Source organism: Pundamilia nyererei, unplaced genomic scaffold (genome assembly GCF_000239375.1).
Source record: "Pundamilia nyererei isolate P.nyererei 1_Seehausen unplaced genomic scaffold, PunNye1.0 scaffold00238, whole genome shotgun sequence".
Taxonomy (NCBI): domain Eukaryota; kingdom Metazoa; phylum Chordata; class Actinopteri; order Cichliformes; family Cichlidae; genus Pundamilia; species Pundamilia nyererei.
The window spans coordinates 9,047-33,770 of NW_005187639.1; the positions used below are offsets into that span (position 1 = coordinate 9,047).

The following is a 24,724-nucleotide window of genomic DNA, read 5'->3' on the forward strand; positions in this document are numbered from 1 at the left end:
CACCCTGCAGCAGCATCGCATCACGCCCCGAGAGGGCTGAAATGTCAAACATGTGTTAACACCCAACTGTCTCTCTCACACACACACAGACACACGTGCACAGATACACACACGTGCACAGATACACACACACACACACGTGCACAGACACACACACAGACACACGCATACACAGATACACACACACACGTGCACAGATACACACACACACACACGTGCACAGATACACACACACACACGTGCACAGATACACACACACACACACACGTGCACAGATACACACACACACTGATGTTTTGTCAGCATCGTAAAGGATTTACAGAAATCAAATCAGATGATGTGTGTGTGTGTGTGTGGGGGGTTATTACATAAAGGGTGTGACGGACGGCTCGTGTGTGTCCTGTGCAGAGGTGTGGGGGGAGAGACAGTGTTTGTCTGAAGCACCGTGAGCTCCGATCAAAGGTTTGTTCCATTTGCTTCAGTTCTTCTCAGCTTTAAACTTTCAGTAAAAATGCTTCAAAATTTTTATATTTTAAATTTTTAAGGTTTGAATTTGTAACCTTCAGTCCAGGAAAGAGTTTGTCTTTAGTTTTTAGTCCTGTTTAACTTCTGTTTGTGGTAAGGGAGGAAATACAGTTTTAAAAGTTTCAGCGTCTCGATAGATTAAAACTTGTTTGCTGCTCGGAAAGAGGAAACAAGGAGCAACTTCACAGTGCTGAAAATTTCTAGAGCCAAAACTTATTGATATTTCAGATTTTTGTCTATAATCTAATGTAATTGATGATGCAATGGTTGTTTTATTTTATATAAACTGCAGCTTGCTGTTTCTACAACACAACAAATTAACAAATTTCCCACACGCGGGACTAGTAAAGGTTATCTTATCTTATCTAACAATAACAACAAATGTGGTTGTTTGCTTTACCAGATTTTAACATAATGTGATTTTAAAAAATAGTTTGTCTGGTTTTGACGTCTTTTTATTTATCTAAAAAATTTGAAACTACTCCATTAGAGCAGCCAAAGAGGATACACAATGTTAGCTTACTCAAGGCTGCAGATCCTCTGCTTTATCCTGACTAATGTGCATATTTAGAGGCCCTTGTTCAGGTGTACACCACCTCTTGCCCTATGACAGCTGGGACAGGCTGGATGGATGTTATAATGCTACAGGCTTCATTAGCAGATGGATGACATCACAGCTGTAATGCCCACCTTACATACACACTGTGGGTGAAGCTCAGATTCAATTCAATTCAATTTTATTTACACAGCACCAAATCACAACAGTCACCTCAAGGTGCTTTATATTGTAAGGTCGACCCTACAATAATACACACAGAGAAAAACCCAACAATCATATGACCCCCTATGAGCAGCACTTTGGTGACAGTGGGAAGGAAAAACTCCCTTTGAACAGGAAGAAACCTCCAGCAGCACCAGGCTCAGGGAGGGGCGGGGCCATCTGCTGTGATTGGTTGGGGTGAGAGAAGGAAGACAGGATAAAGACATGCTGTGGAAGAGAGACAGAGGTTAATAACAGATATGATTTAATGCAGAGAGGTCTGTTAACACATAGTGAGTGAGGTAGAAACACCCAGTGCATCATGGGAATCCCCGGCAGCCTATGTCTATTGCAGCATAACTAAGGGAGGATTCAGGGTCACCTGGTCCAGCCCTAACTATATGCTTTAGCAAAAAGGAAAGTTTGAAGCCTAATCTTGAAAGTAGAGATAGTGTCTGTCTCCTGGTTCCACAGAAGAGGGGCCTGAAAACTGAAGGCTCTGCCTCCCATTCTACTTTTAAATACTCTAGGAACAACAAGTAGGCCTGCAGAGCGAGAGCCAAGTGCTCTAATAGGGTGATATGGTACTACAAGGTCATTGAGATAAGATGGGGCCTGATTATTTAAGACCTTGTATGTGAGGAGCAGATTGAAACATGGTGAGATTAAAAGCTCCACCCTGACTGAGGAGAAGCAGGAGCTCATGCTCCATCCTGTGGGTTTGAAGGACTCACACTGCAGCAGGATAATGAACCCAAATACACCAAAGAAGACCGCAGAGTGCTGACATCATGGACCGAGTGGAAGAAGGGGTTAAAGGTCAACTATGTGCAGCGATGTGTTTCTGTGGAGGTCAGAGGTCAGACTGCTGACAGCGTGTGTGCTCCTGTCGTGCTGTTACAGATGAACCTGGCTCTGGTCCATGACAGAGAGCTCATTAAGACGTTCTGGGAGAGGAGGATCGAGACTCAGACTCAGCAAGCTGACAGCGAGGAGCAGAGGATGAGCCAGAGCGCACTCAAAAAGTGAGTGACGTCCTTCGGCCCAGCGGTCAACGCATAACATGTTTCTATAAAACTTCATGATGTGAGGCTCTGGTTAGCATTTAGTCAAAAACTGTGTCTAACCCAAGTTTAGTCATCTTCTTCTTAGTTCAGTTTACTTTTAGTTTTGTAGTGTTGCATTTGAAGGTCACACCTGTCTCCATCTTTGCGTACAGCTTCTTTTCTGTCATGAGGCTGGCAGAAAGGTTAAACATATCCAGACTTTCTTTGTGTTAGCTGGCTAAACGCAGTCAGCGATAATGGATATCACTCAGTGATGGTTGTCAGCGTTCCCTCTAAAGTACATGTGAGCTGCTAAACCGAGAGACAAACTGTGTCCAGGCTGTCCTGGGTCTGCCCGGCTCTCCTACTCATCAGTCAGTTATTTAATCAAGACGACAAAGGAGGCAAAGTGAGCTGAGACAGAGAGGGGCAGTTTGTTTTCCTCGCCAAAGAGACAACTGCAGGTCCGCTTGTGTTCAGATCTGAGCGGCTGATGGAAATAACTCCAGACTATGGTGATGTTTATGCACTGACTGCACAGTCAGGTCACAGTATGATGGACAGGCTTTCATCAGCTTGAGTTTGAGCTGATGGGTGAAACATTGTGAGGGACCAGCGAGCGCTCGCTGCACGTGTTTTACTGCAGAGAAAAGTGAGACGCTTCAGCTGCTTGTTCCACCTGAGCACACGGACTGGCGTCCTCACAGGTTTCAGTTACTGTTATTCTGGTGGAAAGGTTTTTGGACTCTTCTGTTTTACAGGATGTGGCGTCCTTCATTTGTAATGTCACTGATCTTCAGTCTAAACGGTTTCGTTTTCATGGTTCGTTCCACTCTCAGCTTTAATTTCTTGCATTTTATTTGTCTCTGTGTGATTCGCTGATTATTCTGTGGTCTGGTTACCTGTCAGCACTCAGCCTGTCCTTTGTTCTCTGGGTTTTATGGGACAGCTGGAGCTCCCTGCCCACTGAATGCTCTGCTGTCCTCAGACACACCCTGATAAACGTGCTGTTTGTAATTCACACACTGCGTCTCTCGTGGAGGCTTAAATTACAAACGCTTTCTTTCATCTGTCGAGGTCTTTGAGCCAGACGTCCGTTACCAAACTGAGCATGAATGCGGTTTCATTCGGTGAAGCCATGTGACCTTGTGGCAAATAGACGCATCTAAAAACAGATCCTCTCATTACAAACGGCCTCGTCTCTCAGCGAGCTGCAGGACATACCAACACAAACACACGAGCCTCTAACACCGTCTGGCTGCTAAAGGTGTCAGAGACGATGAGCACTAATGAGCGGAAACATGACCTCGCCTCACCGGGCTCTGAAGGAAGCAAAGGAAACAGGACGATGGCGGGCTGGAGTCTTCAAACCAACCGAGAGAGAGACAAGTTGTCTCCAGGCTGTCCTGGGTCTGCCCGGGTGTCCTTCTGATCAGTCCGTTGTTTAATCAAGACAACAAAGTGAGCTGAGACGGTGAGGGGCCGGAAAGCAAAATCCTCCATCGAACAAGAATCAGCACGGCTAACATCCTGCACAGCTCACACACAGGTGTGACACAAACTGGGAGCAGGTTCAAAACAGGAAGCGACTAACACAACACACCTGGTGGAAGGAGGTAAGAGTGAGCACGGTGACTCAGACTCAGCGAGCAGGTAAGAACAGGTCAGTGCTGCCACTGATGGAGGAGCCTCCTGCCCCGGTCCTGCTGCTCTTTTGATTTATCTTATATCCTCTTATTAAACTTGACCTCCTGATGTTACATCAGCTATTAGCCCTATCAGCCTTAACCCCTCTCACTCATCTTCCTCCCCCCTTAACCTCAGTTCATCTCACGTAATCCCTCTGCTATCCATTACCCTGTACCCTAATCCCCCACCTATCACTACCGTGTATCTCCTAATCCTTCAGCTATCTATTACCATGCACCCCCCGACTCCACAGCTATCTGGCTCCCCGCTGCCTCTAACCCCGACTCTAGTCCGCGCTAATTGTGTACGTTATGTGTGATCCGAGCAGGGGCTGGAAAAATGTGCTGCGAAGCACCGAGGTGATAATCTCGGAGCGATGAGTGACGGAGGCCGGCCGCGAGCACAGACACAGCAGCTGAATTTAGAAGATATTCTGATATTAATAATCATCTAACGGATGCTTCGGTCTGTGCGTCTGCGTCGCTGAAGCCAAAACTAATTTTGTTTCATGAAAGGACATCGACGTGAAGCTCAGCACGCTCAGTTTCTGCTTTTCTCAATGAGCTGCAGCGAGTCCATCAGTGAGGATCTGTGGGGGCTTTTCTCTGCTGATGTGTCCACAGTGTGAGGCCAGAGTGTCCTGATATTAGTGTTAGCTCCACAGCTCCATGGAGCATAAAAATACATATGAGTGCATAATTACAAGAGCTAAACTTATCTATAATTAAATCAAGTTATATTGTTCCTCCACACTCGTTTAATAGATTCATTTATTTTTAAAACATCTGCATTTAAAAAAACATTCATTCATGAAAACTGAAAGAAAACTTGGATCAGATTAAACACAGTGATGAGCCATGAACCCGTGACATCATCACACCTCCTCCACGGCTTCAGGAGCTCAGATATAAGGCGGCACCTCTTTAGACGGTGCTCCTCCACCCCTCGCCTGCAGCTCAAACAACAAACAAGTAAAACTAAATTTAAAGTTCAGGTAGAAGCTGAGGAGTCGAAGCGTTAGCAGGAGGAGAGGTTGTAACAGTAAAACACACAGAGGTCATCGCAGGCGTGGACGTGCTGGACTAACACAGGAGAGCAGAGCGAGACACGCCCCGTTCATGGAAGGGTATTTTAGTGCCGAAGAACTTTTATCCAAACCTTCACACTCACGCTCTGATGGAGGCACCTGAGGGTGGAGTGTTTGCCCAAGGACACTTCAACATGCAGCTGGAGGATCCAGGGACTGAACCACAAACCCTGTGGTTAGTAGACCCACTGCAGTGGGAGCAGAAGCTGCAGAAATGGGAGGAGTTACAGACGCTGTGGTAGTGTTTAGGTCTAAGTCTAAGCAGAGGGTGTAGCAGTAGTAGAGGAGCCTGAATGGCCACAGTCATAGCAGCAGATGTTGTAGAAGAAGCAGCTCATCAACAGCACAGGAAGTGGCTGCAGTTATATTAATTATATTTAGCAGAGGAGGAGAAAAATGCTGAACGTGACTCTCTGGCTTCTCTAAATCATTTCGTTTTGTTCCTGATCAGCTGACAGGTTAGCTTCATCCTGCAGGTCCTCGCTGCAGATCCCAGACCTTAGCCTTAGCTGCACCTCTGGACCGCCTCCTGCACCGCTGCGTCACACTGGTGATTCAGGACCCACAACTTTGAGGTTCGTGGTGATCTCAGAGTGAAGCACATGCAAACAGCCGGTGCAGAACAAGAGGTGCACCAGGAGACGACCTGAAGAGGACATCTGCCAATCATAGTGAGACACTCAGTGATGTCACTGTGGTGCAGTACTGAGCCTGGAGCAATGACCCCACATGTTTTGGTGAAAATGTGTGAAACTGGTTCTGGATGAGTCGCTGGCACTTCTGTGGATAAGAGACATCATAGTGGCGGTGCTCAGCACGCTGAAAGGAGAAATGCTGGACTTGAATCACTCTGATGCTGCTTCAGCAACACCTTTGTGTCAGATGAAGGTCTTAAAGCGTTGGTCCTGGTGCAGAGGAGCGAGATGCCTACCTGTCCGTCTGTCTGCCTCGGCTGACATCAGGAAGATTATCAGGACAAATGGAATAATCCGAAAAACTTGACAGGAAGGCGACAAAGAGCTGGTGAGGACAGCTGATGGCGAGGGTTGGGTTACACTCAAACATGTGACGCCTCACAGACGAACGTCTGTTATTTCTTTGCCTTTGTGTCCTGGAGTCGCTTCCTGTCTGCCGCACGTTTGTGCACCTGTGGTTGTGAAGCCTTTCAGTGACATAACGTACACCCTGACCCCTCAAACAGCCTCTGTCCTCAGGTGTGTCCCAAAGGAAGGACCAGAAAAAAGTTTGGACTGGCAGGCTGGCAACTTGTGATGATTTGACCTCGCCACCATCTTTAAGGAGAAACGCCTTCTTCCTACAGACAGCAGCCAATAACATCCCATCAGTGACATCGGCAGCCAATAACATCCGGTCAGAGAGTTGAATCGGACGCGGTGCAGCTCAGTTTCTTTGGCACAGAGCAGTGTTCCAGTAGTTAGATGAAACCTTCAGAGGTCATTCAGGTGAAATCGTATCTGTGAACACTGTGAGGGAAGTCAAGAACTGAGACTGAAGGTGAAGGATTTGTCTGTGACGTGCAGCCAAACAGAAGAAGAAGAAAGCAGCACGAGGTGTTCTTTCTTCATCGAGCCTCACAGAGACAGGCGAGCACGCTCGTGGGTGTTGGTGAAATAAAAGCGCTGATGCGACAGCGATAACGCCGCAGCTGTCACCAGGACACCAGATCTGCTGCAGACTCAGAGCTCATTAAGCTCTGAAGCTCTGACCTCAGCACTGCTGCACGCCACCGACCACCTCCAGGCATCGCTGTTACGATCAGATCCTCTTAAAATACTGTTAATGAATATGATGACGCTCACCCTGACACGGCAGCTTTAAGGCTGGAACCATAAGAACGAAAACAGAAAGCTGAAGCAGGTGGTTTATAAAAGGTCACAAACCTGCGTGACCTTTGTAGGTCTGCAGAACCACTGCTGAGCACGTGCAGTGTGTGTAACAGCAAGATGGGGGTGGAGTTTGACTACATGGTGTCATGTGATGCGCTGGCATGATGTAATGTAACCGTCCTTCCTGTGTGTTTCAGGCTGAGGGGGGAGTGGCTGGTCCGTCTGGAGAACCGAACCAAACACCTGAAGAACCTCAATGACAACTACATGAGGAAGATGAAGATGGAGCCGTCAGCTGACCAGACCTGAGCCCCCGATAACTCGCCGTAGAGCTGCTGAGCCAACAACCGCGTCTCCTGCTGCTGCTGTGTGAGAGAAATAAAGAGCTGGGAAATAGACACGTCTGTGATTCATTCAGAGTCAGAGTTTGAACGTTCTGTTTTATTTCCTGCATCTCAAACACATCAGTGCATCAGAGCCAGCAGTGTCAGGCTGTGCTGATTCTGCAGCAGGTGTTAAAGCTCACTGAGACTCACTCTGAAGCCTCTGACCGCCAACATGGCGCCATCTGCTGGACAAACAGGAACAAACCTCGAGGAGGGGCTGAACGTTCAGTCCAGTAAAGGTGGGAACATGAAGGAGTTTCCGACGCCGGCCACATGCAGCGTGTGAACCAATAGATAATCTATAAGTGACCATTAGTGACAAAACCATCAGTCCCCTTCAACACCAGCAAACAGCAGAGCTGGGTCAGTGTTTGGAACGTAACTGAAATAAAAACAAGTTTTCTCACAGCAGCTTCACAAATACAAACTTTTTAAGTTTTCAGTTGTTTTTCTACAGAAGCATAAAAAAGTTAATTTTATGAATTATTCTCCGCAGAATTTAAGACTTTGGCCACCAGGGGGCGTTGTTTCTGTTTAACATATGTTTAGGAAGTCATAGTGACTTTTTCCCCACCAGTGTTTTTTTCTTTATTTTGGAAACTTTAGACTTATTTATAAACACATATATTTAAAAATAATGACAATAATAATTTCTGCTTTTTTCTCTTTCCAGCAGTGCAGCATGCAGGGGGGGCTTTAAGGGGGCCCCAGCTGTACCACACAGCTTTAGTTATTAAATACGTCGCACATGTAGATAATGATATGAACATACTCATGAACGACGTTATTATAGAATAATCCAACCCCGCTGTGAAGTGATTTTGATTTGATTTGATTTGATATACCTTTATTAGTCCCACAAGGGGAAATTTCATAAGACTGCCGACCTATTACCCTCCGTCCATACATACATTACCCAAACATCACATGGGGAAGACAGGACAGAGAGGTATAACAATGGAAAAAGCACCAGATGAGGAAAGATGAGGAGAAAAAAATATGTGTGTATGTTGTGGTTTTATTTTTATTTATTTATTTAATTTTATTATTTATTTATTTATTTATTTTTGCTCACAGTGCATCGTGTAAAACCGGTTAAAACCAATAAATAAATGTTTAAAAAAAGAAAAAAAGAAAAAAAAACTCCCCCCAGACTGAGCTCCAACAGGGAGATCAGTTTGAGAACAGAAAAAACCCCTCTGCACATGAAACAACTCTTAATACACCAAAGAAACACATGACAAGCAACAGGGGGGGTAAAGGTGAGAGACCACCGACTTAGACAGCACATCCGGGCCTGCGTGCGCTGGTCTCCTTGATCCCCGTCAGCATCGGAAGGGAATAAGTGTCGAAGGCGTTTGGAAAGGGAGGGGGGATGAGTGTGTGCATATCAGTGTATGTGTGTGTGTGTGTGTGTGTCCAGAGTTCAGCTGAGACAGTGTCCTTCGCCCTGCCAGGCTCAGTAAACAGTCTAACAGCCAACACAGGTGGCCTTGCATGGACTGGGAAGGAACAGACTAAACACAGTCGTTATCAGGGTGTTTTGTTCAGCTCCAGCCTTGAGACCACAGCTGGCGCCAAAGGGGTCTCCACATGAAGTGATGGTGGTTTTTACTTTAGTGCGAACAGCTCATATGAATTTCAAAGCTGTTCTACAGTCCAACACTGGTCTCTCAATCTCCCGTTGGAGAGCCGAGAGCTTCGCCATACTTGCGTTCTGTGATGTTGTCATTTCTTGTCCTCAAGGAGCCGATTCTGCTCTTGCTCTTGACGAAGGCGGTCGCACTTTTCTCCTCTCCTCCTCCTCTCCCTTATCTTCCCTGCTTAGCCTCTTGTGTCCTTGTCTAGTCTCGTGTTTTTTGTATTAATTTTCCCTGGAAAACTGAGAACTCACGACCGCAGTGAGCTTCTCCAAGATGTATCCAGTCTGCAGTCAGAGATCTTATTCAGAGTATCCACAGCAGCCGTAGCTTCTCCAAGATCTTCTCCGTGCTGACTCAATGAGCCCATTTTGAGAAACTCACGCCTCGTCCCATCGTTCTTATCCCAGCGGGCAGCCTTATGGGGGTTTAAACAGCCGGTTCCGCTTCTTTAATTCTGCGATAAGTCAGGGCCAAGCCAGCTCCGATCAGCCAGAACCTGTTACCATGGTTCCGAATAGGTAGATATCTTCAGCACTCAGACTCACCCAAGCCCAACTTCTCGTTGAGAAAGGGTGTCAATTGCATTCAGAGACCAGTTGATCAAATCCATAATTCTCTTTTAGGTTTTAGAGAACAGACTGTGAGAGAGTGTTCAGGGAAAAGTAATACAAAAAACACGAGACTAGACAAGGACATAAGAGGCTAAGCAGGGAAGCTAAGGGAGAGGAGGAGAAAAGTGCGACCGCCTTCGTCAAGAGCAGCGAGCAGATGATCAGCTTCTCCACAGGTCAGTGAGCGATGCTGGACATGTCCTTAATCAGCTGAAGACAGAATTTCACAACAAATCAGTAACTCGTAATCTACATGATAGAGGACCAGTAAGGCTCTGAGGTCCCTCCCCCCACCCTGGACCGCCCCCGACAACCCCGGGAGCTCCAGTGTGGGGGCGGTCGGAGTGATTCCCTGACAGTCATTTTATTGCTGCAGTTACTGGCATAGATTGCCTTTCAGAATAAAACCTAAAACTTCTTGTTCTTGTCAAAGAGTACAGTTGGTGTCGTCCCTGTACGCCCGGCGCCGGCGGTCAGTACAGGCTGTGGATCGGTACCAGGGCGGCGTTTCTGGTTTTCTCCAGCAGTTTCTCCCTCAGCGTTTGTTTCTGGACTTCATGCCAGACGTAGCGAGGGTGCTCCACACGTGGAGGCTGCCCCGTCGGTGTCCACTCCACCTTGCGCCCGTCCTCATCGCGCTGGACGTGGTCAGGCGTCAGCGCCACCAGTGTGTTGAAGCACACGCCGTCCGTCTTGCCATTCTGTCGGCCGTTGTGCTGCAGACTGAGCACGCCCAGCGTGTTGACATCATGGTCGTAGTAAGCCGACTGCATGGCTTCCTGCACCACCATGTTGGCCGCCCAGGTCACCGCGTGGGTCCTCACCGCCGCTGCTGTTGGGAGGTGGGGCTCCGGGGCTGCCAGCAAAAAAATCACGTCTGTAATATTCTGGATATTTATCATTGAGGTATTTGTATATATTAGGGCTGTTTCTTATATTTGTAACTTTCTAATATATTGCATTATTTAATTTCGTTCAGTCTGTTACTGAGCCGTGTAAATGATACACGGCTCAGGGTCCTACTTAATTACAGGTTATTTAGGAAGATGTCACACTTAAAACACTTTAACTCAGCCGTGTTTTCAGGAAAAAAGCCAAACTGTAGAGTGCGTGAAGTTTTCTGTCAGTGCTAACGAGTGAGTTTGGTACCTCTGATGAGCAGAACCCAGATGTGCTCCTCAGCACCGACGAAGACCAACATGAGTCTCTGCACCACGTGACGGCAGCTCAGGTCTAAGGGTAGCGTGACAGGATGGCAGGGACTCAGACGGTACCTGAAGGCAGCACGGCAGGAAAGTCAGGAGTCGCCACGTCAACATTGTACAGATCAAAAAGAGGCTGAACAACTCAGATAAAGGAAGTTTTTAAACACACTGAGGTTAATTATGGAGTTCCACAGGGTTCAGTGCTAGGACCAATTCTGTTTACATTATACATGCTTCCCTTAGGCAGCATCATTAGAAGACATAGCATACATTTACACTGCTATGCAGATGACACCCAGCTCTATCTGTCCATGAAGCCAGATAACACACACCAATGAGTTAAACTGCAGGAATGTCTTAAAGACATAAAGACCTGGATGGCCGCTAACTTTCTGCTTCTTAATTCAGATCAAACTGAGGTTATTGTACTCGGCCCTGAAAAGCCTAGAAATATGATATCTAAGCAGATTCTTACTCTGGATGGCATTACCTTGGCCTCCAGTAACACTGTGAGGAACCTTGGAGTCATTTTTGACCAGGACATGTCCTTCAATGCACATATTAAACAAATATGTAAGACTGCTTTCTTCCATTTGTGCAACATCTCTAAAGTTAGAAATATCCTGTCTCAGAGTGACGCTGAAAAACTAGTTCATGCATTTATTACTTCCAGGCTGGACGACTGTAATTCATTATTATCAGGAAGTCCTAAAAACTCCCTGAAAAGCCTTCAGCTGATCCAAAATGCTGCAGCAAGAGTCCTGACAGGGACTAGAAAGAGAGCAGATTTCTCCTGTTTTTTGGCTTCCTGTTAAATCCAGAATTCAAAATCCTGCTCCTCACATACAAGGTCTTAAATAATCAGGCTCCATCTTATCTCAATGACCTTGTAGTACCATATCACCCTATTAGAGCACTTCGCTCTCGCTCTGCAGGCCTACTTGTTGTTCCTAGAGTATTTAAAAGTAGAATGGGAGGCAGAGCCTTCAGTTTTCAGGCCCCTCTTCTGTGGAACCAGCTTCCAGTTTGGATTCAGGAGACAGACCCTATCTTTTAAGTGCACTGGTACTCCATAAATAAAACTGATGTGAATTTAAAGTGATACTGCAGGTTAATCGATAACTAAAGTCAACTCTGTGGTGTGTTTCGCTAAGTTTACATACTTCAGTCCGGATTCGATGAGGCGGAGGATGTCCCGCCCTCTGAGTTGGAGCTCTGACTGTCTGTCCCACCACGAGGCCTGAAGAGACTCCTGATCTGCTGCTGACAGACTCTTTAAACTTCCCCCTGACAGAAGAGGAGAGACACGCTCCTTAAACTCTGCTGCCCTTCATGTGATACACATATTCACCCAGCTTCCTCAAACCAGACAAAGCTAACGATGCGTTCAGGGGCTCGGAGTAAAAAGGTTACCCTTCAACACTAATAAAGTGTGTGACCTCTGACCTGTGACCTTGGCCAGGAAGATGAAACGGATCCACTGAGGTCCCTGCTCCTGGATGAGCAGCAAGGTGACTGGCTCACTTTCAAACCCCGCCTCCTCCTTCACCTGCAGACAAAGAGAACCGCAGCTGATGGAAGACAAAGCCAGGCTTTCTCTGCATGAGCTGGTTCAACAAAACCTGAAACCCAGATCAAAGACATCCCAGCGCTGCTCATCAGCTTTTTATTCGAGTACCCTCACACAAAGAGGTGCGTTTGATGCATCGCTCAACACTTCTTCTAAAGACCAACCAAGCAGCTCGCTCTTCAGTCAGAGGAGCAGCAATAAGCAAGACTGCTGCTGTTTGTAGCAGGGTGGTGATCACAGAGAGGACGGAGATCCTTTCACAGCATTACGTCCTCCTGAGCCGAGTCTGGGATGGAAAGCACGAAGTTCTGTGCAGGCCGGCTCGACTGCTGCGCCTGTGATCCGACACGGATAGCAGGAAAAGTGTGACACTGAAGTTATAGCTGAAGCAAACATCTCACAAAGCTGCTGCTCAACACAGGGCAGCTTTAAATACTGCAGCAGAAATCAGAGGCAACCTGGAAACTCATCAATGTGCAGTCCCTTCTAATGATGGCCTTTAAAAAACTACACATTTAATTTAAGTTCCATAAAGCTTCATGTCATCTCCCAAATATCATCTTTAATGAAAGAAAACACTGAAACGGACTTCCGATTTGAACGTCACTGTGATGGCAGCACCTCAAGGTGAATAAAGAAGGGGGTGAGCGAAATACACCAAACCAATACGCGGAGGTGGCAATGAAGTGGTAGTTTAACAGTGGGAAAATAATGATAGCTTCCAGGCTGATACCTTTCTCCTCTCACTGCAAACCTGCTGCCGCACATTGTGATTCAACCCCAGCAGGCAACGGCTGAAATATGGCTGACTTGGACACTGTTACAGGAAATAAAAGACTTTCGCCAAGAAAACAGTGCACAACTGGGGAGATCAAGGAAGAAATCCTAAAGGTGAGCGCCAGACTGGACGAGGCTGAGGGCAGGATCGAGAACACCGAGGTCGCCATGATTGAAAAAATAAAGCTACAGGTGAAGGTTGTAACAACCCTTATTGTGTTATCGCACCACTAGGGGGGGTTGCCCTACTATTGTAGTAGTTGGGGGAGTCTCCTAGTGGGTGTGTGAGTATAGCGTGGCAGCCATTACATGCTGCTCGTGTTCTGCTCTCAGGACAGACCTCACCATTGTAACGGCCTGGCGCCGGCGACTACCGATCCCCGCACATGTATGTACGGACAGAGTAGAGCCGTGGAGACCTGGCTTGTATGGTCCTATGTTGCTGACAATGAATAAAGGTCTGTTCTTTAATTTAACTGACTGGCTTCGAGTTATCCGGCTAACCTCCACACCTCATGCCCGCTGGACCTGCTAGCCGCTCCTTCCTCGCCAGACTGCTGTTACAAGGTGGAGGATAAACTGACAGACCTACAGAGCCGTACAGGAAGAGAGAACAAATGCATTTCTGCTGTACCCGAGACAGCAGAGCGGGCTCTACAACAGTGAGTGAGTTTGTTGAGAAGTTGCCGCGGGAAGGCCTGGGGCCGTCCAAAGATGAACTTGACGTACGCATCAAACGGGCGCACCACCCCCAGGCGACGCTCCCTTGCGATCTATTATTGTGAAATTCCTCAGCTTCAAAACAAAGGAACTTCTGCTTCGTACGGCATGGCAGAACAGAGGATTTACCTCCAACCAAGTGAGCTTGGACCCTGACTAACCCCCCGATTCTAAAAAAACCAAGAGAATACGCCAACGTGTGCGAGACCCTGAAAGAGCAGCAGATCCCCTCCAGCTTAGCTAAGGTGAAATATACCGATAAACAAAGATTTACGACACGGCAGTGGAAGCCAATAAGTACATGTCCAGTAGAAGCTACGCCGTGAAGCTCGTTTAATCAGCAGAAACAGCTTGTTTACAGAACCATCAGTGGATCAGGCAGAGACAGTAAGAACAGCAGGAGGGGACCAGAGATTAGCACTGTTCACCGACGACCTACTACATCCTGTCCCACACAGGCACTCCCCAAAATCATGGAAATGCTCTCAGAGTTTCTCGGGATACAAGGTTAATGTAAACATAACGCAGGTACTAACTGAAAACTACGATCCACCAATCGAAATGAAGAATCACTGTAAATGGAAATGGGACGCAGGTAGCATTAGGTACGTAGGGGGGTAATACATCGTGATGTCACCAAAATGTTTGATGCCAACTATGGTCCTGTGAATGAATCCATAAAATCTGATATACAAAGATGGGATCCCTAATTTCCCTCGGGATTAATAAAGTATTCTGATTCTGATTCTGAATCCCGTCCCTTTATTGGACCTACACTCTAGGATTGAAGCCATTAGATTAAACATGCTGTATTTGTTTCGGTCGCTACAGATTCCCACACCACAAAAACAGTTTGTGGAGTGGGATAGACTGCTGCCAAAATACATTTGGAAAGGGAACAAAGCCAGAGTTAAATATAAAACCCTCTAAGTCTATGAGAGTATTACTGTGCAGCTCAGTTAAGGCCATTGATATGTCTCTGTTGTTTAGATTACACTGTGGGATGGAAAGATCTGGAAGGAACAAATGTTAAAGTAATACCAGCTACAGCTTTAATATCAGACACAAAGCTACAGCACAAAACAAACCTGCCAGATGAACCAACACTACGAGTAATGATATCTGCTTGGAGTGAAGCAATAAGAATTTGTGGTTTGGAAATGCCTCTAAAGTCTTTAGATAGTGCGTATATGACTCAGACTTTACCCTGAATCAGTGCGATAAGAGCTTCAAGAACTGGAGTCCAACAGGCCTAACTAATTATTATCATCTGTCCGCAAGGGGGCATTTCAAAGCTTTGAAACCTTAATAATGCGAAGCTAACTTGGCTGCCCCACTACCCCCAACCCAAGTTCTTACGGGTTTTATATTTCAACTATAAGTTTACAAATCTGAAAGCAAAAGCAATGTAGAGAGTCATACTACTGTTATGTTCAATGTACTTTCTTAATAAAAGACTTAAAAAGACAAGAAAACACTGAAACCCCAAAACCTGCAGTTCCTCTAATGTCCACCTGGGGCTCCACAAAGTCTCTGATTATGATTTTTCAGACATTTTATTGACATACAAAAAAAAAAAAACATGTTCACACAGGTGACATAACACTGAGGTTAAAGCCAGATCACTCCTCCTCCTGCCTCCTGATGTCTGCAAAGCAGTGTTGTTTTGTCAGGGCAAGCAAGGAGGGCAGTACTTACCCAATGAAAAAACAAACTGTTATTTCAGTATTTTGACTTTTTCAACCTTAAGTGATCGTATTTGGTCAAGTGGGTGGAGTTAATTAATGCTACATATCTTGGTTAGAAAGTTGGGAAGCTGCATTCACAGACCTTATGCAAACATCACACAAACACATATCTGCTAATCAGTGCTCAGTAATATCTGAACTGTAGCTCCGCCTCCTCGGATGCTCTGTTTCTACAGTGACATCACAGCAGGCATATTATTGGTCACATGATGTCGTTAAAACGCTCCAAAAGGCTCCGACAGCACAAACACGGTCCAGAGGTCCAGTTCAGGGACTCCCATTAGTTAAGGTGAAGCCTAGCACAGCTAGGTGCTACAGCCACCTGTACCACCATCTACCTGTCAGTCAAAGAGGCCACGCCCCTATTAATGCAAATTTTAAGCCTTAATACAATTTGAACAGGTGAGTAATAGAATTCAATTCAATTCAATTTTATTTATATAGCGCCAAATCACAACATAAGTCGCCTCAAGGCGCTTCATAGAAACGCTCTTCCGCGTACAGCTGTTATGAAGGAGTATATGATCCACAGAGACCAAACTGTATCAGGCTGTAAACAGGTTTGTTTTAACATGGGAGTCTATGGGGACTGACTCACTGCTCCCCCTGCTGGACGCTGGAGGAGCTGCAGCTTCAGGCTCCTCCTCACTCACCTCCCTCTTCATTGCCTCCTCCAGGCTCTCTCCCACCTCCACCCTCCCAGCAGGAAGATACCACTGTTTGTAACAGTCCGGTTTGGCCTCCTGGACCATCAGCACCTCCTCCTGAAGGAGTGTTAATTAATTAAATAATTGATCATTTAAGGGTATTGATGAGACTGAGTGGCTACCTGTGGTGACCTCTGTTCACCTTTTCATTGAAGATGACAGCACAGACGATGTAGGTGACGTTCTTCCTCAGAGTGGCGGGTTTGCTCTGCTCCAGGCCCACATCACACACAGTGACCTCTGACCCCTGCCCACTCAGCAGCCTCTCCACCTGCTCCTCCACCTGCTGCTGTTCCTCAGCTGTCATCTCCATGTCTGTAAGAGGAAGAACAGAGAGCGTCTTCATCAGCAAAAAAAACACCTCAAAGCTCGAGGCTGTGACTGCAAGCGCGCAGAGGCTCACCTGTGATCCAGGTGTGGTGTTTCTGGTCTCTACCAGGTGTGACAGAAGCTGGGAGAGCTTCCTCTCTTACTGTCGGATCTGAATCCTGAAAACTGTAGTTCACTAAAAGTACTTCGTTACTTTCTCCGCAGGTCATAAATCACGGAAGCCTTCCCCCGGAAACAGATGCCGGTGATAAAAGCACGAGCCCAACTGCTTCAGCTCGCCTGTTTTGACATTTGACTCCAGAAGGTGACACCGGAAGTGCTACTAATCTTCCTGTTCCGCGCCGCCGCAGTAAGAGCTTTTAACCCACTCGAACACCCCCCACGGGCGATTTGGACGGTACAAATTAAGATGAATACATCAGAAGGTAACTGAGCTCTAACCAATCAGGAGCAGCGTTCTTAAAACGGGTATTAGCTTTTATTTGTCTGTGCGCGTGCTTTATTGTGAAAATCTGACCCGGAAATCACGTGTTTTGTAGTTTGTCCTGGTCATTGCGACTCAGGCCGGTGTTATAACGCAATAAGGTCACAGAGAGCCGGGAGACGTACCTGTGACGGTGGAATAGGACAAACAGGTGAAGCAGCGGAGCCGGTCCGAACCGGTCCGAGCGGAACTCCGTCAGGTAAACAGGAAGTTGAACTGATCGCTCTCGCTGATCAATCCTGAGGTCCAGCAGTCGGCTGTGGGTTACTTTCATAAGCCACAGCTGCTGGTAATACTGCGTGTAGTACTATAATATAAGTAATGCTAATACTACTGTATGTGTTACTGTAAAAACTGTTACTCAGGAGGGTCAAAGGATCCAGTCAGAATCCAAAGATCAATTATTTATGTTATTTTAGCTGAAATGTGTTTTAGTGAGAGACACACCTAAACGCTGTTGTTGTTATAACGTGTGCCGGGTGAGCTCAGTTATCACAGAAAACAATCAGTGATGAGAAAATCAGCAGAGGCGGGGGTAAAAAAGGACGGAGGAAGAATCTTTACTGAAATAAAAACGTGCTTTTACGTGCAGGTCGACACCTGTGTGCACAGTCGGGGCTCCCGTGCACGTTCATGCTTGTGCGGGAATATGAAACACACATGAGTTAAAGATCAGACCACATTAATGGAAACAGAGAGACACAAACACGTGTTCCTTCATCAGAACTCCAGTGAATGCATTCGAAATAAAAACAAGCAGGTAGAAGGAGAACATTTGTTATATTCAGTCTGGCTCAGGGGGAACTGTGCTGCTGTTGACCGAAGGAGAGGAGGAGAGGAGGAAGGCATGCTAGGAGGCAGACAGAGAGAACGTGAGATAAAGAAGGATTATTTTGAACTTTGATTGATGCAAAGCTGTTCTTGCAGGATATAAATATGGAGCTGCAGGTGAGCAGACGCCTTCTGTTGTGTCTTCAAGGTGTCAGTTTTCTCCTGTGAGAGAATAAAATCAGCGACCGTGACGCGATGGATCTTCCTGAACGCTGTTTTGTTGTTCGCTTCTCTTTGTGTTCTTCCTGCAGGCAAACGTCTTCTTTAAGACCCTGAATGAGAAGAAACAGGTGAAGCTGAGGGAGTGCAGCTTAGAGACACGCCGGTGTTGGAGCGTCATGTGTGCATAGCTGCTCTCTGATTGGACTCTTGTCTCTGCTGACTCGGTCTGATGTTGCGGCACAGTAAGCTGCAGAAGCAGGTCCTCGCTCTGTACCGGCAGTTCCTGCGAGCCGGGCAGGACAAACCGGGCTTCCTCCCCCGAATCCGCGACGAGTTCCGAGAGAACTCCCGCATCAAGAAGACGGACGTGATGCACATTGAGTATTTATACCGACGGGGCCAGCGGCAGCTGGAGCAGCTGAGGAACGCCAACACCAAACAGCTGGGCTCCTTCTCCAAACCCAAAGAGCGCGGCTGAAACCGCGTGACCTCCAAAAGACGCCGGCACCGTCAAACTGCTGCCATCGTGCTCAGGAGACGGCTATGAAGGTCGCAGCAGCGATACAAGCTGCCGTGAAACAAATGTTGACAGTAATGAATTTATCTGCTGTCTGGAACAATAAAATGTGTCTGTGAGGCTTCATGTCTCCCTCTGAAATATCATTCATATTGTTTTCATGCGTCTGCACTGCATTCTGGGTAAATGAAGAGTGATGTGACTATTTTTTTTCAGGCATTACAAAGAAAATTAAAAAGTTTGTTTGTTTGTTTCCAGGGAAACTGAAACGAGGGAAACCTCGTGTTTTAGTTTTTACACAGGAAATTATTTAAAGGAGCTTAAATGGAGTCAGAGCAGGAGTGGGTTTAAAAAATCCGTCGATTTTAGTTTGAATAAAGTGAAATCGATTCATTAGAATCGATTTTTAAATATAAATGTATTTTGCCAGAAACACCAGAATCTCACAAAACTATTTCAGCAACCAGCCGAAACAGTAAATGAGAGCAGAAAGATGTAAACACAGAGTGTGGATCGTTCACCCGACGTCACGGACTCACCGTCAGGGCTGAAGAGCGAAAGCTCAGTGATTCTGATGCTGCAGGTTTTCTCTCTCCAACCAAAATTCACTGAACCTGCAGCAAACCAAGGTCCAAACTACGCTTCACGCTTGATAAACATCGTCATGAACTCGCTCTGACTTTGGCTTTTACTTCCTGCACAGCTCTCTCTCTGTCCTCAGACACCAGTTTACCATCAAATCTCTGTTTTCTGCATTATTCTCTGCTTATCACGCAGCATTGCTTCAGCGCTGTCGGCCTCTGACAACAATGCCTCATTTCTGCCTTTCAAACCGAAGAAATGTAAACTTTTACAAATGATTGCTCAGCTGTGTCTGTAATCAAACCTCTGTAACTTTGCTCTGCTTCACTTCAGCAGCATCAGGTCATGTTCACATGTTGATTCATGGTTTTCTTCTGTTTTGGATCGACTGCAGTATTTTTTTAAGGTTATCTGTAGACTTGATGTCTCGAGACCACTTTTACGTGGTCTCCGTCTTGTCTCCGTCTTGTCTCGGTCTCGCCGTCTCAGATCGACATAGTGGTCGAGAGATCTGGAGTCAACAGTATCGATGACACACACCGTAACGTTCTATGATGTGTCATTTCAAAAGCGTCAGCTCTAAGAGCCGTGCTTACAGAGCGCTTTGTAGTGAATCAGACTCGACTCCCACTGAGCGAGAGCCGCTCCTCACTTAATTTCCTTTGGCTGCTCAGCTCTCACACAGGGGCTCAGCTATGCTCCAATCCCTCCATATTGTGGCCAATCACATGCGAGGATATAGGATAATATCATTATGTGAAAAACAGAGAGGGTGAGAGTCACATGGAGCGTGCTCTGTCCTCTCAGTGAGTGAGACAGTGGACAGCGGTGAGGAGGGCTGTGCATCGCAAAAACACATAATATGCCCGACACCCGTAAACGAAGCAGCATCTGGCTGCAGCTTAAAGACTTTTTGGTCTCGGTCTTGACGGCAAGTCTAGCTATCTGCTATAAAACGCCAGGCCAGGAAAATCTGCTTCATGATTTTCTGTTTTATCCTCAGTTCCTTTGACACAGAGGCCTCTGCTGTGATGCTCACGCCTCTGATGAACTTTGTTTTATACATAGATATAAAAATATGGAGATGAACTGATAACTGATCAGAATTAGAATATTTCTGACTGTCTGAGTCAAAACGGAATTGAATCGATTTTAGAAATGGGAATCGATACCCAGCGCTCAGTCGGAGCTCTGCGGCAAACACGCGGAGACACGGTTGTGGCGCAGCACGCGGACGGAAGCAGCGTTTTGTTTCACGCACGCGGCGCTGTGGAGCCGCCGAGCTGCTTCTGAAGCGACGAAGAAGAAGTGATATAAACAGGAAGTGGGGCATGTACGTCCACAAAAACTGTCGTGTCGAATTTGTGGATAAATGTGAAATTCAGCGAAAGCTGCTGAACACAGAGGAGCTGCTGAAGTTTGCTTTAGTTTAATCTCGGGACGTTTTTCTTAGTTTGGGGATTTTTCGCTGTTTTTGGGCCGTTTTCCGGTCATGTCCGGGTCAGTGAACCACACAGGAGAGATGAGCAGCGCGCAGTTATTCCAGCAGGTAAATCCGTTTAATCTGATGTGAAACAAATGAAATGTAAACTTTTATCACAGCGTGTGTCACAGTAAATTAAACGTGGCTGAGAAGGTCCGATCAAAACGACCAAAAAGACTTTTAATAAGAACAGAAACAATTAAATTTTTCAGGAATCATTACAGGTTTCAGTCATCGTAGTCTAAGGAGCCTGGAGAGAAAAGCGCCTGGACTTAATCAGAGAAGCTTCTTCCGCTCCAAGAACAATCGGTCCCACATTTGAAATCCTGTGGGAGGGTCCCTGACAGGGTCATGGACCTTGTAATCTTTACAGGTGCAGGGTCACAGGAACATCAAACTATCAGCAGAGTCAAATTAAAATCTAACTCAGCTGAAAGGAAAACAGCCACAAATCCTCCTGAAGACACAGGTACACCTACACCTGCAGGTGTTCAGGTGTTATCCTGTCCCTCTTCCTTTCCCACAGGCAGCAGGTACACGCTTTAGGTCTGTCTGTCTGTCGGCAGCTCTTTTATACCCACAGGTAAACCTGAAGTCACTTCCTGATCCACAGTCCAGCCCTCAGCCTCTGTACACCCACGTGTTTTTCATCCAGTTCGTTTTTAAGTTCAGTCCCTGCTCCTGATTGGCTGCTGAGGCTCACCTGCACAGAGGGATGCTGCGTCTTTCTCCATCAGCTCTGTCTTTGGTCTAGTTTTGTGAGTTTACGGGAGAATCTAAAGAGCCCCAGCTTGTTTCTGTTCATCTTTTTCACTTTTTGTGTTCATAAAAACACCTGTGGCATGTCTGCTGGGTTTACAGACAAAAACTCTGCGATTGGTTCTCATCGTGTTTCCTGCAGGTGGCGCTGCTGCGATGGTTGAACTCTCAGACTGAGGAGGACCGGAGGATCTTGGCGGCGGTGACGGGCGTCCAGGTCGGCAGAGAGCTGCTGAATCGGATCACCGGCCAGGACAAAGTTGACGCCTACAAGGTACAGCGGGGGCGCCGATCACATCCGCCACTCTGCTCGCGTGTCATTTCCTCACGATGCATGTCGTTCTGTTCCGTGTCCTCAGCGAGACTGCGTCCTGAGCATCGCACAGTTCCTGCGACAGAACCCGCGAGCCTCGCAGGCGCAGATCAACGCAGAGGTGGAGAAGAACGTCCTGCTGTTCGCCACTCGAGTCAAAGCTCTGGAGACGGCGCCGATTCTCTGAGTTATTCTGTGAATAATTTGTTGCACACAAAGTTCTGATTGAGATTTTTGTACATGAGTTTCAAATGTTTAGAAATCTGGAAATTTTACATTCTGCAATCAGAGAGTCATATAACTAATATCCTTAGTATCCTTATTTTCTCATTATATTGTTTTATGTTCTTTAATCATGAAGGTTTGTAGAGCAAGGCCACTTTTGACTCCCAAACTAAGTGCTCAGCCAGACTGAACAACAGGAAGTTTTAGTGCACAGCCATATTAATAGATAAGACACAGAAAAGAGGAACTTTGCCATATAAGCAATGTTTGAAACTGTGACGTGTAAAGTACAGAAATCAAACCTATATGAGGCACAGTTTGTGATTCTAATGTTCGAGATCCTGCAACTGGCGTTTTGGGCTGTGCAGGGGTCTCTCTTCCGGAAGATGATTGAATAAAAGAAATATAAATGTTTTAACACACTATGAGTCGGTTTTCTCTGTTCTATCATGGGGACGAAAGAATCGGAGTTAATAAGCGTTTACTCATCGACCGTCTTTTACTGCCGAGGTTCTTTATTTATGAGCCTTTCTGCAGAACGGGCTGATTTTAAAATCCTGGTTGGAGTAAAATGTCCTGGGCTGCTTCCAGACCACAGACTGTATAAAAAGGATGGAAGTCACCCTCTTTGAAGACGTGTTACACACTGACGGAAGACGAGGTTCATCCAGGTGCACGTGGAGGTTTATTCTGTTTTACTGACGGCTGCCATTACAATAAGTGGCCTGCGTTACTTTTGTGAGGGATTATTTTGCCGGTCACCCGTTTGTCTGAGCCGCCACTGCCACCTACTGGCGAAACTAAATATCGCCAATATTCATCTTTAACAGTTACAAGAGTCTAAGACATTTTTATTTTTAGCTGTTTTACATCAAAAACTCAAAAAGCTCAAAATAAACAAAAACTGCTTTTAAGTCCTGAGAACATCAAACCAGATCGCGCCACTCAGGACGGAGAGGAGGGAAACACCGTCAGCTAAACTTCAACCTGTCCAGTCCGGAAGCGTCAACCATGTCCCCTGCACATGTGTTTGTGGTGGGAATTATTATTTTTATTCAGTAATTGAGGGTAGACACTGGATGAAATACGGCGTTTTCCAAAGCTCGAATTTTGGTGATATTCCCAGGAAAACCTCAATAAATACATTTTACAGGGTTTATTTATCGGATAAAATACGTTACATGTCACCGTTATTATTGGCCGGCCCGGAAACAGCGGGAGTGTCCAAATTCAGAGGCTGCTTCCACCTGAGGACCCGCCCTTCGTGGTCTAAAGAAAGCTGGGTAGTACGTCACGAGTTCCCTTGGTGGAGTGAAACTGCTGTCTGCTCCTTGCTATCTAAAATATAACCGGGCGCTGACGTAAACTCTTCTGTTTAATCATTTTCCGTTTGACGTTTATTCAGCTGTGTGAAAACCCCGGAGGAACCCTCCTGAGGGATTAATAAAATTTAATGAAATTTAATTTAATCTAATCTAATAACTTTGATCTCAGCCAAACCGATTTACTCTCGAACAAATAAAACACTGAAAAAGCCAAACGAGAACATGTTTAAGTTATCAAAGTGACTTCTATATCATGTTTGACCCGAGTAGTGAAAGACTGCGGGGGTTTGAAGACGATGTGTCGGCCCAGATATTTGAAGTTTACACAGTTACATTCTCACCTGAAAATATGTTAAAGTTTTTTGCGACCCAGAAAGAGAAATAAGAGTAATATTAAAACTAAGTCGCTGCCGCCATTGTTGGAAACTGGAATTGGCTGGCCGCGCTATGAATTCTGCGATATGGTTTTTCAATTTTGTTGCCTGGGTGGAAAATCAGGAGAAATACAGGAGAATGGAGGCTCTGGGAGATTTTCGGGAGGGGCACTGAAATTCGGTATTCTCCTTGAAAAATCAGGAGGGTTGGCATGTATGGTTGTGGCAACATCACTAACCATGTCAAACACCTCAGAGCAGGGGCGATTCTAGGATCAGAGCTTTGGGGGTGCTGAGCACCCAGAGAGCTGCCCAGCCAAGCAAGATAAACTTTTCACATCACAATGAGACTTCTTCCGTGTCTCTTTCGGTCCCTGCATCCTTAAATGTCTCCAGTTGTCCCGAGTTCTCTATGACTGTCTCCTTGGTGTGTTTAAACCCCTGTTCCTCCCTGTCCTTGTCATCTGTTGTCTTCGTCTCTGTTATCAGTCATCGAAATTTTACCCTCTCTGTGCAAGTCTGTAAATTTCTTTATTAAATCATAAGATTCTTAAATTCATCAAGTCTCTCTGTGCCTGGGTCCTCGTCACACACTCTGTGTACACAAACACACACACACACACACACACACACCAGGAGTTATAAGGTTAATGGGCATTCAGTCAGCTAGTTAGTATCCATTTCAAACAGGACAGTGGTAACAACTTTAGGCTACGAACAATTTTAAGTTTTCGATTTTAAATAGGGTGTATAAATGGGAGCAACAGGACAGTCAAATGTCGCTGGTTTTACTACAGACTAGGACGGATTGTAGGGCAGCAAACATCGATGGAAAAGTTTTCAACACTGCAGGTTACCTGGTGTGATGTTTTTCAGCTAAAAAGAAACATGGTCTGACTCCTACCAACTATATAAAGAGTAACTGAAGGTTAAATGCAGCTAATATGTCCTGTTTTAAGCCAGGCACTTACACCTCCGCTCTGCTGTGTCTCAGCCACCATCGCTCTGGCAGAAACGG

At 46.1% G+C, this 24,724-nt stretch overlaps 3 protein-coding genes across 7 annotated transcripts; 2 read left to right on the forward strand and 1 right to left on the reverse strand.

Annotated features, from left to right (window-relative positions):
- Nucleotides 1–394: 394 nt before the first annotated feature.
- fam240a (family with sequence similarity 240 member A) lies at nt 395–7,352 on the forward strand. The gene is made up of 3 exons (XM_013914936.1): nt 395–462; nt 2,189–2,310; nt 7,152–7,352. The coding sequence occupies exons 2-3, from the start codon at nt 2,189–2,191 to the stop codon at nt 7,261–7,263; spliced, it is 234 nt and encodes a 77-aa protein (XP_013770390.1). The 5' UTR covers nt 395–462; the 3' UTR covers nt 7,264–7,352.
- Nucleotides 7,353–9,699: 2,347 nt separating this feature from the next.
- On the reverse strand, nt 9,700–16,874 carry nudt18 (nudix (nucleoside diphosphate linked moiety X)-type motif 18). Its single transcript, XM_005749150.2, has 7 exons — nt 16,725–16,874; nt 16,464–16,636; nt 16,268–16,378; nt 12,246–12,348; nt 11,963–12,086; nt 10,744–10,868; nt 9,700–10,450 (listed from the first exon to the last, which is right to left on the reverse strand). The coding sequence occupies exons 1-7, from the start codon at nt 16,858–16,860 to the stop codon at nt 10,068–10,070; spliced, it is 1,155 nt and encodes a 384-aa protein (XP_005749207.1). The 5' UTR covers nt 16,861–16,874; the 3' UTR covers nt 9,700–10,067.
- A 62-nt stretch (nt 16,875–16,936) lies between these two features.
- Nucleotides 16,937–18,791, forward strand: sdhaf1 (succinate dehydrogenase complex assembly factor 1). 5 transcript variants are annotated; one of them, XM_013914941.1, is made up of 2 exons: nt 16,937–17,000; nt 18,218–18,791. In XM_013914941.1, the coding sequence occupies exon 2, from the start codon at nt 18,358–18,360 to the stop codon at nt 18,604–18,606; it is 249 nt and encodes an 82-aa protein (XP_013770395.1). In that variant the 5' UTR covers nt 16,937–17,000; nt 18,218–18,357; the 3' UTR covers nt 18,607–18,791. The 5 variants fall into 5 exon arrangements, with proteins under 5 accessions (XP_013770395.1, XP_005749205.1, XP_005749201.1 ...); XM_005749148.2 differs by lacking the exon at nt 16,937–17,000 and adding an exon at nt 17,020–17,076; XM_005749144.1 differs by lacking the exon at nt 16,937–17,000 and adding an exon at nt 17,157–17,334.
- Nucleotides 18,792–24,724: the final 5,933 nt, after the last annotated feature.